At 34.5% G+C, this 20,722-nt stretch overlaps 1 protein-coding gene across 1 annotated transcript; it reads right to left on the reverse strand.

The window, feature by feature from the left end:
- Positions 1-11,281: 11,281 nt before the first annotated feature.
- Positions 11,282-20,013, reverse strand: LOC139716581 (uncharacterized). The gene is made up of 4 exons (XM_071628108.1): positions 19,118-20,013; positions 15,352-15,630; positions 14,335-14,607; positions 11,282-11,713 (listed from the first exon to the last, which is right to left on the reverse strand). Exons 1-4 carry the CDS (start codon positions 19,392-19,394, stop codon positions 11,610-11,612), a joined length of 933 nt encoding a protein of 310 aa, XP_071484209.1. The 5' UTR covers positions 19,395-20,013; the 3' UTR covers positions 11,282-11,609.
- Positions 20,014-20,722: the final 709 nt, after the last annotated feature.

Below are 20,722 nucleotides of genomic sequence, written 5' to 3' on the forward strand. Positions count from 1 at the left end.
ATACTTTGGCAAAAGGAAGCAAGTAACATCCATATGACATGATTGTCACATGCTTCCTTTTGCCAATTTTTTATGTCTGCTACAAATCTATAATACTTTGGCAAAAGGAAGCAACTAACATACTCATGATATGATTGTCACATGCTTCCTTTGGCCAGATTTTTCATGTTTGCTACATATCTATAATACTTTGGCAAAAGGAAGCAAGTTACATATTAATGAGATTTTATTGGAATATCAAAATTGTACGAATTGTCATAAATACATTAACATATGACTTGCACGAATACCGACACTATTTCTCATCACAAATTTCCATGTTGAAGGGCCTAACCAAAAACATATTTTCTTCTTTTGTAGCATTTGTACTAGATGTCACTTACTTCCTTTTGCCAAAGTAGGTCAGTATTATTAAATGTACAAACTGTGAACAAAAGTTATAATAAAACTGTTTCTAGATTAAACCGTCTACAGTTATGGTTTGTCGAGACAAGTATTGATATCTGCTTACATTTTAGGCTTTATTGCGAAAGTTTTATATGGTAGGTTGATTTGTGGTTCAACAGACTTACTCATACGAATCAAATAATAGATATCTTGAACATTTTTTTTAATCACTGCTCCCAAAGGTAAACAGGACCTTAAAAGAAAGTTCGTTTCATGGACATTTCTAGCATATTTCATTATCTACCACATGATTGCCTTCAACTTTGCCTCTTAACAAACAAACAAACAAACAAGCAAGCAAACAAAGCTCCAATGATTCACTCTCGATCTCTCTCTCTCTGAGATTTTTACCGGTCTAGACCGCATTCGTCGAGTTATTGGACCTCCACCATGACACTCTCTTGTATATCCGGTTTGTCCATGAAGATGTTTCTGATCAAAACAGAGACGTGGGTTTCTTGTGACCAGGAATGTAATAGGAGATCATATTAAGGCAATACGCGTCGAAACCTCGTTTATTGCAATAACAAAGAATCACTTCCTTGACGGGTACTCGTAGGAATAGGACAAGTCGTGTTTCAAACATGACACTCCGATCGTTTTAATGACTTCATTGTGTGTGCATGTGTGTAATACAATGACTCTTCTCCCGCTCAAATTCTAACCAGGGGCTGGTTCTTTTGGAGAGATTTACATCTGTGTGCACTCCACAACTTAAAAGGAAGTACTCCAATTCATGCCCAAAATCGACGAAAGTTGAAACAGTTTAGTCCGACGGACACGAAAGCAAACCTTTCTTGACAATTATAAATTTAAAATTAAAAATTTAAGGGCCTTTTGATTGATTCACGCAATCTATGAAACGATGACATGAGTTAGAAACACTAGAGGAAATTATGTGAGGTGAAAAATTCCCAAACATATCATTCATAAATGAAATGAATTGAATTGAATTGAATTCACATAGGGATTATACTGATGAAAGTGTGACAAAGTTTATGTTATTATTCTGTAATCTAGACATTTTACTCTCCTGTTATGCCTGTTTTCTTGGCCTTTGTCATAATATATATATATATATATATATATATATATATATATATATTATATATATATGTATTCATTATATATGTGACCGTGCACCTCAAAACGAACATAAAGTCGCACACACTGATTTTGCGTAAGGACTGAAAATAAGTGAAATGGGTCAACCTAGCCGAACTCGACTTTTTTATATTTTCTGAAAGAGCGGGTCTTCTTTTACATCATGCTAAAATTTGGTATCTTAAAACGGGCAGGAAAGTGTGTTTTTTAGCAGTTTATCTCGAACATTTTTGGTAGAATATTGTGATTAGGTGTGTCTTTAGAATCCCCTTTTCATTTCTGAAAAACCTTGTCCACACTCTTCACTTTAAACTCTAATAACTTTTGAAAGGATAGTGCTACTGCTTTGAAAGTTGGCATTAATTATGGATAAAATGTGTTAATGTGGCATGCTTAATTTCAGTTTAATTTGATAATCCCTTCATTGTTGTTACTCTGGTGGTTTACCTCCTGTTTTTTGTCCCATTCCTCGCACAGCCAGCACGGTTTGGTAAAGATTAAATGCTTGAATAGACACTGTACTTCAGAGCCTCTTTTCTCAGTTCTCACTTTTCCTGAGTTTGTGCTTTCTTTCCAATATTTAGATAGGTTAGGAGAGTCCATTTGATTTGAGTTATACATCATTTTAAAGCTTAAAGTCTGCTCTTTCAGAATATGGTCTTAACTGAAAACTCATGTCTGGCGACTTTTTGTTTGTTTTGAGGTGCAGGGTTACATATATATCATATATATATATATATATATATATGTATATAATATATATATATATATATATATATGTATATAATATATATATATATATATATATATATATATATATATATATAGATATACATACATAGTGCGAGCGCTAAGCATGCCTAGGTGTTCTCGGTTATACTTATGTCATATCTTATTACTTACTATTCGATTCATTTGTCGTTTTGTATTTCTTATTCCTTCATTGAATTTGAACAAGCTATGTGTTTGTTTGAGGTATGCTTTATTGTACTATGCTTTCTTTCTTCTTTTTTTTTTTTGCTTGGTGGAAAATAAAATAAATTGAACTGAACTGAACTGAACTGAAATGATAATGGTAAATGATCATCATAACAATGATAATGATGATGATAATGATAACAATAATAAAAATGATAACGAACACAATAACAATGAAAATATTCATTTATAAACAAATCTTCCTGAACAACAACAGACATTAACAGAAAAAAGATATGTTTCCCTTAAGATTTTTCAAAGTGCTTAGTTCTATCTGTCTCACCCCTATTTTTTTTTTCAGGCAACTCCACTACACCGGTGCTGCGCGAATTTCACCAAGAACGATCCTCAATTTAATATTAAAATCACGTAGTTTTAAGCTTTTACAGTATAAAAGCAAAGGCTAATCAGAACAATGGATATTTCTCTAAGTTATATGTGAAGTTGTAATGTCATTTGAATGGAAAGGGGATTTATTGATCACAACTTGATGACACAGAAGAAAAGATACATGCACGATTCTATTTGCAAACATGTAACAAGTGCAGGCGTCTTCAGCATAGGCGTACTTGGATGACTACCTACTCGCACGTTCCACCAGTTGAGCCAACTTTTCTTTTCACTATACATCTGTATCCTACAAAACTATCCTACGTCGATGCAGGGCTATTTGTCCATCAGTTGCAATGAAAGCATCTCAACAGTAGAATTTCCTGAATTGAATAGAGGCTCAGTTTTATAAGAGCGAGTTTAAATTGTGCTTGTTGGGGTGATTTGTTTTTGTTTGTTTAGTATTCATTTTTAATTTTGTTATGTTTCTTTTTATTCTTGTTTTATTTCCAGTTTTTTATCTCTTTGTGTCAGAGATAGATATTTTTTCCCTATAAAAAAGCAATTTTAAGACGCCATCTTGAATAAACAATGTTTTCCTTTCAATGATATAAAAGAATGTTATTTGAATAATTATATTCCTTCCCCTTACACTGCCAAAATTGAAGTGAAAGATCTACATTAGAACCACACGGTAATTACATTTTTGTTTTGTCGTGTTTGTATTTTGAAATAATGTTTATTTGTGCTTTTAAATGTAACCAGGCAGGAATACACGTTGTAATTGTACTCATTAGAATGAAAAATACATGCTTACAGATTGCTGTTTGCAAAATAAAAGGGGACGCATTGTCAAATGAACAGCAAAACCCCTGATGAGGAAGTTGACTCACTAGATTTTGCATTATTCATCTGCTTTTTTAGGTCGAGCTAGACAAACATTGAAGCGAGAATTATATGATATTTGATTACCAGCCAATAGAATAAGGAAGATATTTTGAGTATGTATGTTTGCTCGCAGTACATGTACATCATATATTTATAGTCTTACGCATTTGCCCATGATCATAAGAATATATTCATGTGTATGCGAATATTAAGATAGATATATATTCACTGAATAGTAAAAACATACTTCATATACACTAAACAAAAAAAAAAGAGGAAGTAACGCCTTTTCAAGTGTATATTTGTCATTGTATGTATACCTAAAAGTTAATGTATTATACACCATAATAACGGTAATTTAATTTGTCATTAACCCTAACGCCGGACCCTTTCCCTGACCTTAACCCTATAATTATAATTCTAATCCTGAACCTATTATCCAATCGTAACCCTGATTTTTACTCTAACCTTACTACTAACCAGTATTAAGACGGGAGGAGGGGGGGGGGGTATTTCCCTCGGTTAATTGCCCTGATATGGCTCTTCCATCTGACAATAAGATCAAAATACATATTCAATACAATAAGAAACATCAATTAAGATGCAAAAATAAACTATGATCTCTAGAAAAACATCTTTGAAGACAAGGAGTGCGATAAAGGCTCAAAATAATTTAGGAAAATCTGTCAAATCCAAATGCAAGTAAAAAGAGAGAAGTAATTGAAAAAAATGGTAGAAATTTTGAGTGATTTTTCAAATTTGAAATTTTTAATTAATATTTGGCTCTTGAATTTTTCTCATAAATTCTGAATTTCCTAAATTGAAATGATAAATTAAGAAATTCTGTTCATTTTAATCATCTTTGTGCCTTTAATACCTATGTCATTTAACATTTGAGTGGACAGAACAAATTTTATATTCCCTCTTCATTTTCCCACTTTTTGTTTAAGTTTATCAAGAGATAAAGAGAACAAAAACTTATTTTCGCTGTTTATTCATGTCTCTCATTCTATCAAAATGATATTTTGTTATCATTGTTATCTTTAAGGGCATTTGCAAAGGAAAGAAAACATGTAAATTTTGCCATTTTTACTTTATTGCCTGGCAGGACAAAAACGAGTGTTAATTCATGCGTATCAAGTTTCCCCTTGCATTGACCTACAAGGTTGATAGCCAATTTAATGACCTTTAATATGATAATATATAATACATTGATTTTCATCCATATCTTCTATGAAAAATATGAACTCGAAGAGGTATTTATACTTTGGTTTTTTGTTGAGTGTATAGGCCTTATCATATATCAAGTATATTCTCATCTACACGCAAAGATATGTCTGCATTTCTGTATAATGGTCCTTACAAATGCATGTCGTGTTTAATCGGAAGGAGTATAGGAAAGGTGTATTTAAGCGGAATAAGGTCTTCAGTAAAACACTGCACAAACTCGCACATATGTAAACACACAAAAACACATATTAACGGTAGTTTGTCTATTATGATAGTTCCTAAGTTTATGTAATGTAATATAATATATATATATATATATATATATATATGTATATATGTATAAATTATACATGTAAATAAACGGAAAATAATGTTCACACACACTATTGTAACTTTATATTGATATTTTCCGTGATATTACTGAAAAGATTTTCGATCTTTGTATGAAATTATGTTGGAAGAAAAACAAAGCAAACGAATAATCATTCATGATAATATTGTGTATTAAGGCTATGATGCAGACTAATGAGTATTAACCGGTGGTCATAAAACAACCATCAACTCGAAACTACTTAGGAATTTAAAAAGGCCACACTTTTATACCAGATTTGTGGATTATCCTTTTCATATTTTTCAGTGTAAATCAAGTGATGTTACCCTATAAGGGTGCAGTACATGGACTGATCGGCTCTAGCATTGGAGCTTTTAATATACCAATTGCATTCTACGAGCTAGGCTTTTTAGCAGTCCCCTCTATTTACGACTTTTTTTTTCTTTCTTATGAGTCAGTAACAGTTTGTCCATGCATTTCTTCATCTAAAATATGCTTTTTCTCATTTGAAACAAATGACGTTCATTTAAATCTCATTTGAATATGCAAAAGTCACCTTGTATTTTACTGTGTTTATATGCAAATGTCGCATTGTATACTGTTGTCTGAAATGAAATTAAACGCAATGAAAGAATAGAATTGTATAATCATTGCTCTATCAAATAGTCTCTTTGCTTTTCTCTTTTTTTCCTCTCCAATAATTGAATAGATGTATATTATACATATATACAATGTACATATATATATATATATATATATATATATATATATATATATAATGTATCTATGTATGTCTGTGCGTGTGTATATATATGTAAACATATGTTATGTGTGTGTGTGTGTTGATACGCGGTCATATCAAATCAGAGCTATAGATATTACTGTTTGTGTGTGCACGCGATTCTATCTAAAATGCTATGGCTTACATAATCCAGATCAAACTGGAAACAGGGTTTATGTGAATTCCTTGACAACATAATGCAGAAATAAAGATGTCCTTACATTACAAATTATTCTTTTGGAAGAAAGAGAGAAAACGAATCGTGTTGTTGTTATCTTTGTTTAAGTCTCATGGCACAGAAAACTAGGGATCAATCGGCAACAGAGTGAACAATTACTTGCGGGTAATCAGTGTGTACGTGCTGGCCGGGGAATAATTATCCAGACTTAAATCATCCCCCAAGAGCTACCGAAAGCAAATCATGAAGACGCCAGTCAACAACATGTCCAAATGAATAATATAACGTTGTGTACAGGCACACACCGATACAAACAAACAGACAAACAGACAAACAGACAGACAGACAGACAGATGGACAGACATATACATCCACACTTACATTCCTCTGAACATCAGCCTTGAGACATTTTCTTTTCTTATGTCTATTCGACAAAGTTTATTTCGAGAGAACTTGAGGATGTTCTTGTTTCTACAAACAAAAACTCTTCATAAACTGATTCCATTGTGTTTTTACACACGCAAATTAGCAGTAATCAATGTTTTCTCTCAATGCCGCTGGTTACTGCACTGTCATTTTTCTATTCTAATAAATATGCGTATTAATGAAATCAGACATGCCAAAGATCTTTGTTGTGTAATACAAAGTCGTATGCCAATCTCTTAGATTCTTAGCACGAGTCTTATAAGCTTCCACTTGATGTATTTTGCCCTATGGCATAAAAACGATGCAAATCAAGCATGAGTAAGAAAATGAAACTTAAGTCGGGAGTATTGAGCTATAGCTTGATTTCTGACTTTTATGTTTGATCTCAACCTTTATGTTACAGGACGCAGTATATTGAGAAACAGCTGGCTTGTTGAGTGTTGGAAGGGCATAAATTTGTAAAAGATATCTACATAAATTAGTCAAAGGTACTCGGGTAAAGAGCTCTGAGTAGCGAGTGTTTTTTGTTTTGTTTTTTGTTTTGCTTTGTTTTTCTTCTTTTTAAACATTTTCTTTGGGAATCAAGAAAATATCGTGCGCAATGAAAAGAGTAAAAAACTTGCATGTGTACACATCCGCCAACAATTTGATCAATGTGATTTTCCATTGCATCTTGATAGCTCTTGAAGAACTGCCATGGTTAAGTAATTGACGATTTTTACCAAATACCGAGCTGAACTATTTCAAACAGGGAATTTTATCTATTTAAACAAAGCAGTACAATGCAATACAATACCATTACACTGTTTTATAATCAATATTAAGTACGTCCTTCCCCATACGGCTATGCAGAGAGTACTTTACAAGGTCACAGAAAATAAATAGAACATTTGCAGACACTGCTCAGTATAAAAGTGAAAATAATTCTGAGTAAATTTCATTCTATCATTCGTACTCCATACATATAGTTTCAGTTTAGTTAAAAAGTAACACCGATACAGAGCTATAGGGCATTTTAAAAGAGTGGTGTTAGAGTAGACACGAATTGAAGAGTTTTGCTGCGAGTAGCAAGTATAAATCGAACAGCACAATGAGTTGACTTCAGTCCAGTTAACTTGAAATATATGCGATGAAAGTTGCTAATAAATAGTGAAAATGATAAGAAAATGATGGTATATAAAGATAAAGATGGTATATTCTTATCATAATTTCGAGAATATTCCTTGTATAGCAAGTGAGATATGACATAAACAGTTTTATTTTGTTCTCTCTTTCGATGGATTTATTTTAAAATTGCTTGCAAATTACAATGATCCGTTTGCGATCAAAATCTTCAATTGCCGTTCTGATATCATAAAAAGAGTACACTGAGATTATTCAATTACCACGTTATTGCGCAATCTAAACATCGACGGTATAAAATCAATGGATGCACAACAGCGCTTAACAGGCGTTTTAATACGGCTTGTGGTATGGTCAGTTTTATTCATCCCCACGAATGATAACATGATATCTTTATTTCTTTTTTTTTTCAACAAAATATCTTGAAATACAAATGAGAATAGCACTTTCTTTCACTGATAATCCTTCCTAAGTCAAAAAAAAAATAATGATGTGACCATGACTTCAGCTGTTCAAATTCGATATTCTAGCATAAGCCTGTTACAACCAATGCATTATTGTCATCATTTCCCAACACTAAAGACCTCAGGTTATACGCGATAAATTCTCTCATTCCTCGTGCAGTTATCTCGGTTAGAATATGTCTTTCTAGAACTTCTCAGTGATTGGTTGTCAAAGGAGCGAATCACCGTACTTGAACCGGTAAGGACTGCCTCGCCATTCGTCCTCATTGGCAGGGGATTCTCGACGTCATTTCGTAGGATCCCTCGGCATGTGTGTTGACTTTTATGTCTTCTTCCAGTTCACGCGCCAACTCATCCGATCTGTGTAAAATGAACAAAAACAAAGAAAAACAAACACATAAACAAATTGAACAACGTCATCGTTGAAGATTGGGTCATTTAATGCGGTTTGTTGATTCTCATTAAGAGATCAACTTAGGATCTAATTAACCCTTATGAAGACCTCTATAGCGTTTATAACATACACTTTGATCTGTGGATGTAACTATCTTGAAAATAACATATGCATGAACATCTCCTGAATGGGAGGAAAACTTATCATTATCAAATTTCAGTAAAATCTCAGTTCAAAATCCAATGTTCAAGATTCATGGTATAGTCTTTGCAGCTACAAGAAACTTCACTATATAAGAAAAGGTATCTTAAACAATGTTTGAAGAAGTGCACTGAAATTTTGATCATAATAAGTTTCTCTCCCATCAAGAATTAAAGCGTATCAAGAAACAAAGAATTTACGTATTATATATGTATACATATATATATATATATATATATATATATATATATGTGTGTGTGTGTGTGTGTGTGTGTAATATACTTGCATATATGTGACCCTGCACCACAAAACAAACAAAAAGATGGATTTTTAGTTAAGGGCAAATTCTAAAAGAGCAGACTCTAAGCTTTAAAATGATGTATAACTCAATTCAAATAGACTCCCCTAACGTACCTTAATACTGGAAAGAAAGCACACACTCTGTATAAGTGAGAACTGAGAAAAGAGGCTCTGAAGTACTTAGTACTTGGCTTATTCAAGCGCTTAATCTTTACCAAGCCGTGCTAGCTGTGCCATGAAAGGGACAAAACAGAGGATGTGAACCACTGGAACAACAACAATGAAGGGATTATCAGATTAAGCTGAAATTAAGCATGTTCTATTAGCACATTCTGCCCATTATTAATACTAGCTTTCAAAGCAGTAGCGCCATCCTTTCAAAAGTTATTAAACTTGAAAATGGAGAGTGTGCAAAGGATTTCAAGACATGAAAAGCCATCTCTATTCGAAAGTCATACCTGATCATTCTACTCTTCCCCCAAAAAAGGGTTGTAGAAAAACTGCTAAAAACACACTTTCCCATTCATTTTAACATCCCAAACTGAAGAGTAATGTAGAAGAAGGATAGTTCATTCAGAAAATATGAAAAACTCAAGATTGACTTAGTTGAACCATTTCACCTTTTTTGAGTCCTCACTTGAAATCAAGGGGTGCGACTATGTGTTTCTTTTGTGGTGCGCGGTCACATAATACATATATATTCATTAATTTATTCATTCATTATTTTTAACATAAACTATTCCTTTTAACATAAACATACATGAAGAGTTTCATCGCAAAATGAGCTAGACGCCATATTTGTTTTTTTTTAACATTTGAAAGTAACTTCATCATCAGATTAAGCCTTTCCAGTAATACCTCACTTGAAACATAACATTTAATATTTTAGAAGTTATGATTAAAGATATCCTGTATATTCTTATTATTTTCTTTGTTTTCTAATAGTTTTAATTACAAATATCTCAACTTAACAAGGATGGATTTAGCTCGTTTTGCGCTAAAACTCTTCACATCTCGAAATGAAAAGAGGAAAGAGGACAGCTTGGAAGCAAGTAAAGGAGAGCGTACGTTCTCCACGTACCCGCCCTGGGTGGCGAACACGATCGCTTCTTCATAACGACCACGATGTTGACCGCGATGGAGAGGAGGAGAACGACGATAAGCAGGCCAACGGTGGTCGTCGACTGACCAAAGACACCAACAACAGGGTCGAATCTCGCTATGACTACAGTCATAAGATAGGAGGAGAAAATTCGAACAGAAAAAGAATGAGATACTTAATAAAAGAAATCAAGATCTGAATTGTATTCATATACAAAGAAGTGGAATGTAATACAACTGTACCTTTTTGATGGATAAAACTTATGTGATCATTATAATACTCACCCATGGAGACGAGGTTTCGCATTATTTACCAATTACAGATGAAACCAAAACGCAGCTTTAGTGCTTCAAAATAGTCCTAAAATGTGAGTTATTGATAGAATTCACCAATGTAAAACAATTGATTTTTATAATCATTGTTGAGTGTTGTTAAACATATTTAATTATGTAAACAATAATTATAATGACATTGTTTTTAGACTAAACTTTCTACAGTTATGGTTTATTTGGAAAAAGTAGTGATATCTCATATATTAGGGGTTTTTCGCGAAATTTCGATTTGATGACATATTTTGTGATGCAACTGCCCCACACATATGCATCAAATGTCATTACTCGAACTTTTTTTTTAAAAATCACTGCTCCCACTGGTAATCAATAAAGGGATGGTATGATATTTGGTGAAGATTCAGCTTTAAACCTTTTGCGAGAATACTTAGAGACCATTTCATGAAATGTTAAAGAGCATACTATTCTAAGAGGAATTCGACATTTATTCGATGAAAATAGGTTTTTGAAATAGCTAACATACAAAAAAAAAAGTAAGATAAAGCGACCGTAAATAAATGGTGGGTGCAAATCTTATCAGGATTGCTTTGTTTTGTATATCTCAGCCATTTGAAAACAATTTTCATTAAGTAAGCTTTGAATTTCTCTTTAAAAAATTAGTCTTTCACTATTTCTTTAGAGGTTTCCCATTATCTGAATAAATCACCATAAAAAAGTTGGAAACCTAAAATCCCATCTCAACCGAAACTGTACCATCCCTTTAAGGACCAACACCTTGGCAGCACGATCAATTAACTGAAACAACAGTGTTTGCTCTCAGTAAAAATCATCTCAGTATCCATTTGAAGATTACTCTCCAGAAATGTTCAGACTCCAATTCTGTAAGTTTCCATCGGCAAAGATTGTACGTGAGATTATCAATTGCATGCAAACATCTTCCTAGGAACAGAATCTACCCCACGTTTTAAGAGCAATGTCACCGACTAAGCCCAAAGAGATGTTTTTTTTTTTTTTTTTTTTAAGTGAGAGAGGTTTATAAGAGACTATAGAGAGTCGATAGAACCAAAGCACTTACTTGTAGTTGGTATCGGGTTTTCGGTGACACACGGCGATGTCTGCTGTATTGCTGCTGGCGTCGTCATGGCAACTGTAACGATGTTTAATTGAAGAAGAATTTTTTTTTGTCTCAGAAGCATTTATAAAATTCAAAAGATTCGGGTCTACTTCTAACGAAATGACTTCGGTATCTTTGAGGGGCAATGCATCATAATCTAATCATTCATTAAGCTCGTCTCAGGAAAAGCATTCTAATATCAGATAACTCTAGTACTGGAATGTTATATCCGCTTTGAATAGACATCACAGCTCATCTGTTTGTCCTTCTCAGGGAATAAGTCTAACTTTTGCAACAGTAGTCAATGTTAATGTTTGCATATCATTTGAAATAAGAAAAGAACATAATTCACTGTATCAAACAAATTTCAAAGGGTTTAGGTAAAGTTAGCTTTCCACGTCGTATATACGTGGCTCGGGCGCACAGTGGGCCAGAATGAGCTCAAAGTGCGCCAAAATTATATTCCGTGGTTTCTTTTTACCCAAATTTGGTGTCATAGGGTAATTAGGGGCGTAGAATTGATTGAACATAATTTCAAACTCATATGACGTCACTGTGATGCTGTTTTTTCATTGGCTACCAAAAATCTGTCTGTAAATGACGAATAAAGCAATGCAAATCTTAGGCTGTTATTTTTTTCTTTAAAGATTAATTTATCTTTTCACCTTCACTGACACTGCTTATCTACTACCATTGAATACACGATGCTTACATGTCATAGAAAGTGTATAAACATTCGGGTTTCGTTAAAAGAATCGAATTTATGCTGAAAGTTCCATATTACACACATACTGCAAAATGATACTGTTGTCCGTGTAAACTAATTAGAGTATAAGTTTATGACGTACGCTGTACGTTTGGGTGAATTTATTCACTTTATTCTATAGCAGGACATAAATGCGCGATATAAAATCAATCTCCGATATAGTTCTTATCTCTCTACTTCATATATAACCTTAGGCCTATGCCATATCAATTCATACAAGCGCAAAAACCATTTTGTCTAATTTAAATGGAAGGATAACAAATTGTGAAGTCAGTAATCAGGAAAATGAAAGGTTATGACTTAGCAGCTAAGAATGGGTCTGCCGTGTATGAAAGTTTACTTTGAAAAGCTAGATTAATAAGATTTTTTTTTCTAATGAAAAATTCATCGAAATCACAATCATATGAAATTATAAATTCATCCACGTTCCACAGTGATTTTTTTTTTTCTCATCAGACGTCGGAAGCAAAGTTTTTTTTTGCTTCCGACAACCCACAAAGTGTATGGGATCACAGTCTGATGAATCCGACTTGTATTGGTCGCCTATCAGGTCAATGTCAGACATGTCAGGCATGATCCGATGAGGCAAGATCGTCCAATGAGGATCACGCGAGCAATGTCTGACATTGACCTGCAATCGGATTCACAAACTGCGATACTATACACTTTGCTGAGCGGCCGGAAAGCAACAGTCTTTGCTTCCAACGAGCAGCCGATGAGAATAAAATCTCTGTGTTTTGGTGTTTAACGGTTTATCTGCATATGTCAAGAGTAGCATCGAAGTACATGTATTTAGGTGTCCATAAAATATGTATCGCAGTGGGAATAGCTATGTTTACAGTAGTGGCTATGACAATTATGGACAATATGGCTACATGGCCTTGGCTATGTGCAATTATGTACTCTTTTATCTTCGGAGGAGGGGTCTTTTAGGTGCCGGACTAGCCCTATACATGTATTTCATAACTCTGTTTGCCTCTTATTCAGTGTTATTCATGTTTCTATGTCTTTAACGTGCGAGAAAAAAAAATAAATGAATAAAAAAAAATGCCGCCCTCATGCGGCCCCGTATGATATAACAGCATTCCTAAGCGGCTGCAAGGTCCAAAATAGGCGTAATGTGTCGCGGAAAATCGGCTCTAACACAAAAAGTGGCAAAAGGTGGCAGCCAAATTTGGTATCAGCTTAAAGCTAAGACATCAGGGAATGTGGTGGTAATAAAATTTAGTTGAAAATCCGTGGCAATCTAAACTTTTCATTAGGATATATTAGAAAGACAAATAATTAGCCTCTTTTCCAGGATATTTAGCGTAAAATGTTCATGAACATTAAGTTTCTTTGCATTTTTATGGCATTCATAACGTAAAATGACCTCTAAGAAATATGTGGGAGAAATTACAGGTTGATATCTCAAAAACTACATGTTGAAATTATTTATTTATTAAAGAGGTTACAATTTGCTTTGAAACTCTTAAAATATTGTATTTTGCTACTTCAGGTAGGAAATATACCCCTTTAAAGTACATACCTGATTCAAATATTTCAATGATATATTCTTCAAAGCATTACCTCTCAAGAGCGCATGTTAAAAATTAAAAAATCCCAAGTGCCCAAAGTGACTTTTGGCGCACTTTGGTATCTCTCTGGCCCACTGTGGGGCGGGTCAAACACGAGATCCCTATTCCGTGCTATTTTCAAAAAAAAAAAACAAAAAACACACACACACACACACACACACAACAACAACAACAACAACAACAACAACAACAACGCCAACGACAAAACACAGTTAAATACAAAACTTTACACACACATGCACACGCACGAACGCACACACGCAAACAAATACGACAGCACACTTCAACACAACAAATGGGTACCCATATACCTGGCGGGGGACAGTGTTCCCTCACAGCTTCCACTCGTCCAATTCCATTGTCTGCGATGCACCTGACGATCATGCACCTGCCTGGGTTCGACTGTATGGTGACAGAGTCGGACTCATCGAGGGGCACACTGGTACCGCCAGCCTGGATCAAGTACGTGTGTATTGGAGGATTTGCCTCTTCCGTCGAGCGACACATAACAGAAACGCCGATAATGTATCCATCTTCAATCTGGTCTTGCGTCTCTAGCCGCAGGGTGTCGTTGCGAGGGGGAGCTGTAAAATGTCATAAAAAGCAGAATGGACTACAGCCATGTTTGATCAAGCTCAGGACGGTGTGGATCAAAGCTGGACGTTTAGTCTTATTCAAACAATGTAACCTGAACCGTGACCAATAGTTATTAGTTGTTAACAATCATAATTTGATTAGATGCAAAGAGAGAGAGAGAGAGGAAAAAAAAAGTTAAACAAAGAAAAAATTTAATCCTGCGTGCCCGTGTATCTGTCGGTAATAAAACGCGCATTATCTCTTTAACGAGAGAGTTTGTTATCAAACATTGCAAACATTATCTATAGTCCCCTTCTGACGGAAATGTCTCTAATATTCAGAACATTTCCAGAGTAGTTTTCCTTAAAGATCATGTTCTAAATCGATATACAAATAGAACAGGCGCATCAAAGCAAAACAAAACAGAGCAAAACAGAACAAAATAAAACGATGACGTACTGCAACCTTACTTGGGCATTTGCTAAATCTCAAATCGTCATTCCATGCTCCCCAGAGTAACCTTACGTTGTGTATAATAGACAAAAGCGTGTCTCAGCATAAACAAAACTTAAAATGCATGGACACTGGTATATTAGATTTGAGCAGGGTTACTTGTGGCTGCTGATTGGAAAGTGAGTAAAAAATACGGAAGCTTGTATACCCAGCTGATATTGTATCATTATCGAAGGTATTTTTCTTATTTATCATTATTGATATCCAGCTGGCATGACAAACTGAGTGCATATCCTCACCTTTAGGACACAACCTTTCCTCAGTGGCGGTCCAGCCGAGCTCGCTGGTACCATTACATGTGACATTAATGCACCTGTTGGGGTATGATGGGAGGATGGCCGACGTAGAATTCACCATATGCAGCGGAACGCTGTCGGCATTGATGGCGTAGGCATTGAGGTAAGGGTTGGGCTCATCCTCAGGGCTCACGTGACACGTGATGGTAACAGTTCCGGGTTGACCGTCACTCCATTCGTCATGAATCCTGACCGATATAACTCCGGACGTAGATGGAGGATCTAGGATTGAGGATGGGGTGGGGTAAATCATAGTAATAGTGTCTGAATACGTGTCGATGCAAAGTGTAAAATTCAATTTCTAATCAGTCATTGTTTCATTTAGCCAAAACGTAATAGCGCAAATCATTACAGGGATAATTTACTATTTGCAGATGAAACAAAAACCCAGCGTTAGTGCTTCAAAGTAGGTCCAAAATGTGAGCTGAGATAAGAACAACCACTGTAAAATTTTGAATCGATGTTGCGTATTGCAAAATATATAAAATGTGAACCATATTCATAATAGAAAATGTTTCCAGACTAAACCGTCTATACTTACTGTTTATTGGGAAAAGTACAGATATCTCCTTATATTTTAGGGTTTTTTCCGCGAAAATTGCATTTGATGGAATTTTTTCTTGGTACAACAAACCCACACATTATTATGCATTAAATGTCTTATCTTGATTTTTTTTTTAATCACTGTTCCCTAAGGTAAACAGGATCGTTAATGTAATATATATAAATATACAATTATAACTCCTGGCACGTAGAAAAGAAAGAGCATGACATGTTAAGGAGCCAGTCTCTTTGCATTTTTGATTGAATTTCCCCCGCAAAACCCTGCAAAGCAGATGCAATACCTCCACTAACAGTTTAATGGGAATATTCGAGCCTCGCCATCAAGACTTCAAAACTGCGGCTATTCTGCAGTGAAACAAGCCTTTCGAATACACACACTCAACTGAAGAAAGACCGTAAGACTTTATAGCTCAGTACGGCAAGCCTTGAGCCAACTGCTTGAATTTGAGAAGTTGATTTAAATTCAGTGAAAGTCAATGTATGGAAAAGAAATGAAGAGTCTTATCATTAACATGGTTAAATGGATTTTTCTGGTTGAAACAAGACTTACTGTACTATAACATAAACAGTCAAAAAGGGATACTCGCATGATGAATTTTGTGATTGATTGACAGCAAAACAAGGTTTCAGCAAACTTTAAGCTTGGTATATACACTCAGAAAAAAAAAAGAAGAGAGAAGAAAGTAAACACTTTTTTTAATCCATAATTTCATAGAAGATTTTGATAAAAACCAATCATATCACAGGTAATCTCATTGGCTACCAAACTAGTAGGTCAATAATAATACAGGAAAAAATTACGTACGAGTGAACTCATTCGTTTTTGTACACCAAGGCACAAAAATAAAAATGGCAAAAATTGACAAGTTTTCTTTCATTTGGAAATGCCCTTTAAGATAATAATGATTAAAAAAGGACCACTATAAAGGGATGGTACAGTATTGGTGGAGCTGAGGATTTGGCTTTTAACTTTTTGCGAGATATCAAGAAACCACTTATGAAATGGTACAGAGCATGCCATTCTAAGAGGAATTCAAAGTTTATTTGATGAAATCAGTTTTGGAATGGCTGAGACATCCAAACACAAAGTAAAACAAAGCGATTGCTCTGTTTTGGGTTTCCCAGCCATTTCATAACATTTTTTATCGAATAAACGTTGAGTTCCTCTTGGAATTACATGCTCATTATCTCACCAAAATGTTAAACACCTAAAATTAGGTCTCAACCAAAAGTATACGAGCCCTTTCACACAATGAGAGACATTAATGAAACAAAAAAAAAAGTGATCGTGCTCTTTATCTCTTTATAAAATAGAAGTTCGATACTAAAGGGGAAAAGTTTTTTGTCCACTCAAACTTCAAATGGCATATTAAGGGCACAAAGATGATAAAAAGAACAGAATATCTTTATTTCATTCTTTTAATTTAGTAAGTTAAGAATTCGTGAGACAAATTCGAGAATCAAATATTTTTTGAAATCAACTCAAATTCCTACCATTTTCGTTTATATTGCTTCTTCTCTCATTTCATTTGAATCGGTAAATATGACAGAAGAATCTTTATTTTCCTCCATTATTTTAACTTTTATCTTTTTTTTTATTCAAACATGTGATAAAGGTCTAAGCTTTATTTTTGCAAATTAATTCGTTTTTTACTGTGTTAGATTTGTCTCTTGTTTTTATTCTTACATGGAAAAGGACTTACGAAGAGCACGCATGAATTACAACTTGTCAATTTTTGCATTTTGTACTTTTGTGCTATTGAAGAGGAAAACGAAGGTATTCTATCATGCATAGTGTTTTTTTTTATTTGACCCACCAGGTTAAAAGCCTATCAAATTTCATTTCATATATTATATTTTAGCAACATATTCTACGAAAAATATAAACTAAAAAGTGTTTTATATTCTGGTGTTTCGTACTTTTTCTATGAAATACTAGAATGACATCTTCCCTTAACTTATTATTTTTGTAAAGATTACGTGACCTATAAATATTAACAAAATTGTTCTTCTAAATGATTCATTATGACACGATATGATTATATATTAACTGTTCATTCACTTACAACTTTCAAATCACATATTTCCAGTGCTGAACATAGTGAGAATAAACTAGTAAGAATGGATGCAGTTGATTCCCGTTATAAAAAAAGTTCTCTGAATGGGCAGTTTTTCGAAATTCGTTATAACCGAACAAATAAACAATAAAAAATGTGGAGCCGTTAATGCTCCGGTCTGAATTTTAATTTCGTTGTAACCGGAATTTTGTTATGACAGTGTTTGTTATAACGGGAGTGCACTTTATACACTTTTATAACATACGAAAGGGTCTTCTCTATTCAAGTCATCTTATAACTTAGCATTAACTTGCATACATTTTCATTAAAAAAACCCAAAAAAACCCCACAATTGTACAAGTAAAGATTACAAAAACGCTATTACATTCTACTATGATATTTATGTAAATCACTGAAGTAACACAGGCACCCGCCAACTATGTCTATTGGCCTAAAAAGATTTTAATATACCCTAAGATACATTTAAGTGGTCAAGCAAAATATATTATTTATTTTTCCTTTGAATTTCCAACTTCAGGATTTCTATGCCACATGACCAATGATATTCAATCACGATCACATTTTTCTTTTTAATGATTCGATGACATGAAGCTCATGGCGAGAAATGCGTTTTTCACGCTATTTATTCTGTTTTCTTTCTAGTACTTTCGTTATAAAGATGTTGTCATTGATCGGTTTTTTTTTAGCCTTCCATAGTCATACGTCTCACTATCCAAATCCTGAGACTGAGCAAGTTTCTTTAGAATTTGCAGGCTTCTCTTTTATTTTACGTCTCACTGGCAAAATGAATAAATTAATAAATGAATAAATCAACGAATCGGTTCCAACTTCACAGGTGAAGTGCAATATCATGTCGCAAGCTTTGTAATAATATTTTATCATATTATCAGACAACACCTTCTTCTAGTCAGTCTCCACACTATATTACACTCAAAGTTTGTGTTGAAAATGCCTGTTTTATATTTGGACCAATTTTGACCAGATATCATGAAGGAATTCTGCGATATAGCACAAATCATATGAAAAGTTTAGAAAGCAGTATACAAGGAAATGCAAATTTTACTCACAGCGTACATCAAGCCTGTACTCGCGGTACTGGTTGAACTCCGCAAATTCATGTCCGGAAACCCGGCACTGGAGGATCTTTCCGTTGTCTGCTGGCGTCGGGGTAAAGGTTAGCGTGCTGTCAGTGTTATGATTGCAGTAACCATAGTAACTGCCTGCGTCAACGCATCCGGTAAGGGCGAGCCACTGAGGGAAGTAATAATGTAGGGTGGTCGATTTCGAATGCAGATTTCTGCTCCTTGTGTGATGCAAAGAAAGCTTCCCTTCGGTATCTAACATTTTGTATTACATTTTGCCATCAAGAAAATGATTAAGTGCAAAGTCTTTCACTGGCATACGAGATAAAGAGTGATAATCACCTTTTCAAAAAATTCGGGGAAACTAGAACCTTATTGTTTGTCTTTCCTTCTTTTCAAGCAGGATTTTATTCCTATTTATGGAAAACAAATTTTGCGCCATTTGTGCCTCTTAAAAAGTTAAATGCAGGATATGTGCATGCGTAGAATTTTGCATTTATTTCGCAAGCTATTTCGACTTAATAATCTCAACACTTACATAGCAATTTACTTTAGAGAATCTAAGTTTTCATGTCTAGAGATAATGTAAGAAGGAAATTTTAGAATGTATTTTTGCAAGTGTCAAATGCGACACGGCCCTTGTATTGTACACCTATAACTCTGGGAAGAAATACATGTCCATTATTCGACAGTGCAAACGCAAAAAATGTGCATAAAAAGGAGAGGCAGATAGTAAAAATCACCTAATACGGTTGTTCAAACTTTGAACTAACTATTCAGCAGGAATATTCCCTCTCTGTGAAGGAGGAGAAAATATTCCGAGATGTCTAAGTTGTCTAGGCCTTCCGCTATAGAGTTCGGTTGATCGTGCTTCCGTCTTCACATGCTTTTACACCCTGGCATGAGGTTAAAACTTCTTTTTCTACTGTGATCAGGCGCCGTTTCATGTCAGGTAAGACAGATGAAAGGAATTATATACTTTTTCTTTATCTCTGTGGCAGAAAAATTTTGAGCTCTCGCTATTTATGCAGTAATCGAAGACTAAGCATGACTTGCAAGGTCTGTGGTTGCAGTTGTAGCTAATGTCACATCCGTCTCAAAATTCTTTGTGTCGTGCTAAAATGAGCTGATATTTCACGAGTACCCTGGAGTAAGCTAGCTAGATGTGATTTGAACTTCATAACAAACATGGAGACGACCTGGTATAGCAGTAGAAGAAGTACTTCCATGACTCTGATTACTACGTTTCAAATCACCTTGGGGAAGAAATCCATACCGTTTTCCTGGGATATTAAGAGCGATGATTCTAGGAACATCAGTGAAATTTTTCTAAAGTCAACAAGAATACGAAAGTAGAGTGCCTGAAGAGACGTTTCATTAGAATGAGAAAGATAACACAAGGAGAATAATTTCTAAGTCAGTACACCTATATCCTTAGGGTGTCCGCTCAGGCACTGGATTCATCTGCTTCCAGCAAGGATCAGTGGGTAGCTGACGGGCAGCTTACGTCGAAGTCGAAACGCGCTGCGACAAGCCGTCGAAGTAATGTTTAGTCGGGATATTCTGAACATCAGACACATTACCCCACTC

This window comes from Diadema antillarum, unplaced genomic scaffold (genome assembly GCF_040938485.1).
Source record: "Diadema antillarum isolate AM-2024a unplaced genomic scaffold, OU_Dant_1.0 scf00000067, whole genome shotgun sequence".
In the NCBI taxonomy this organism is placed as follows: domain Eukaryota; kingdom Metazoa; phylum Echinodermata; class Echinoidea; order Diadematoida; family Diadematidae; genus Diadema; species Diadema antillarum.

Bases quoted from the DNA above. Each gene is read 5' to 3' on its own strand.
- LOC139716581 (XM_071628108.1), bottom strand. From the start codon at position 19,394: ATGTTAGATACCGAAGGGAAGCTTTCTTTGCATCACACAAGGAGCAGA. The intron at 14,608-15,351 runs GTGAGGATATGC...GACATTTTACAG, and splicing joins GGAAAGGTTGTGTCCTAAAG to CTCCCCCTCGCAACGACACC. The intron at 11,714-14,334 runs GTATATGGGTAC...ACATCGTTACAG, and splicing joins GGAACACTGTCCCCCGCCAG to TTGCCATGACGACGCCAGCA.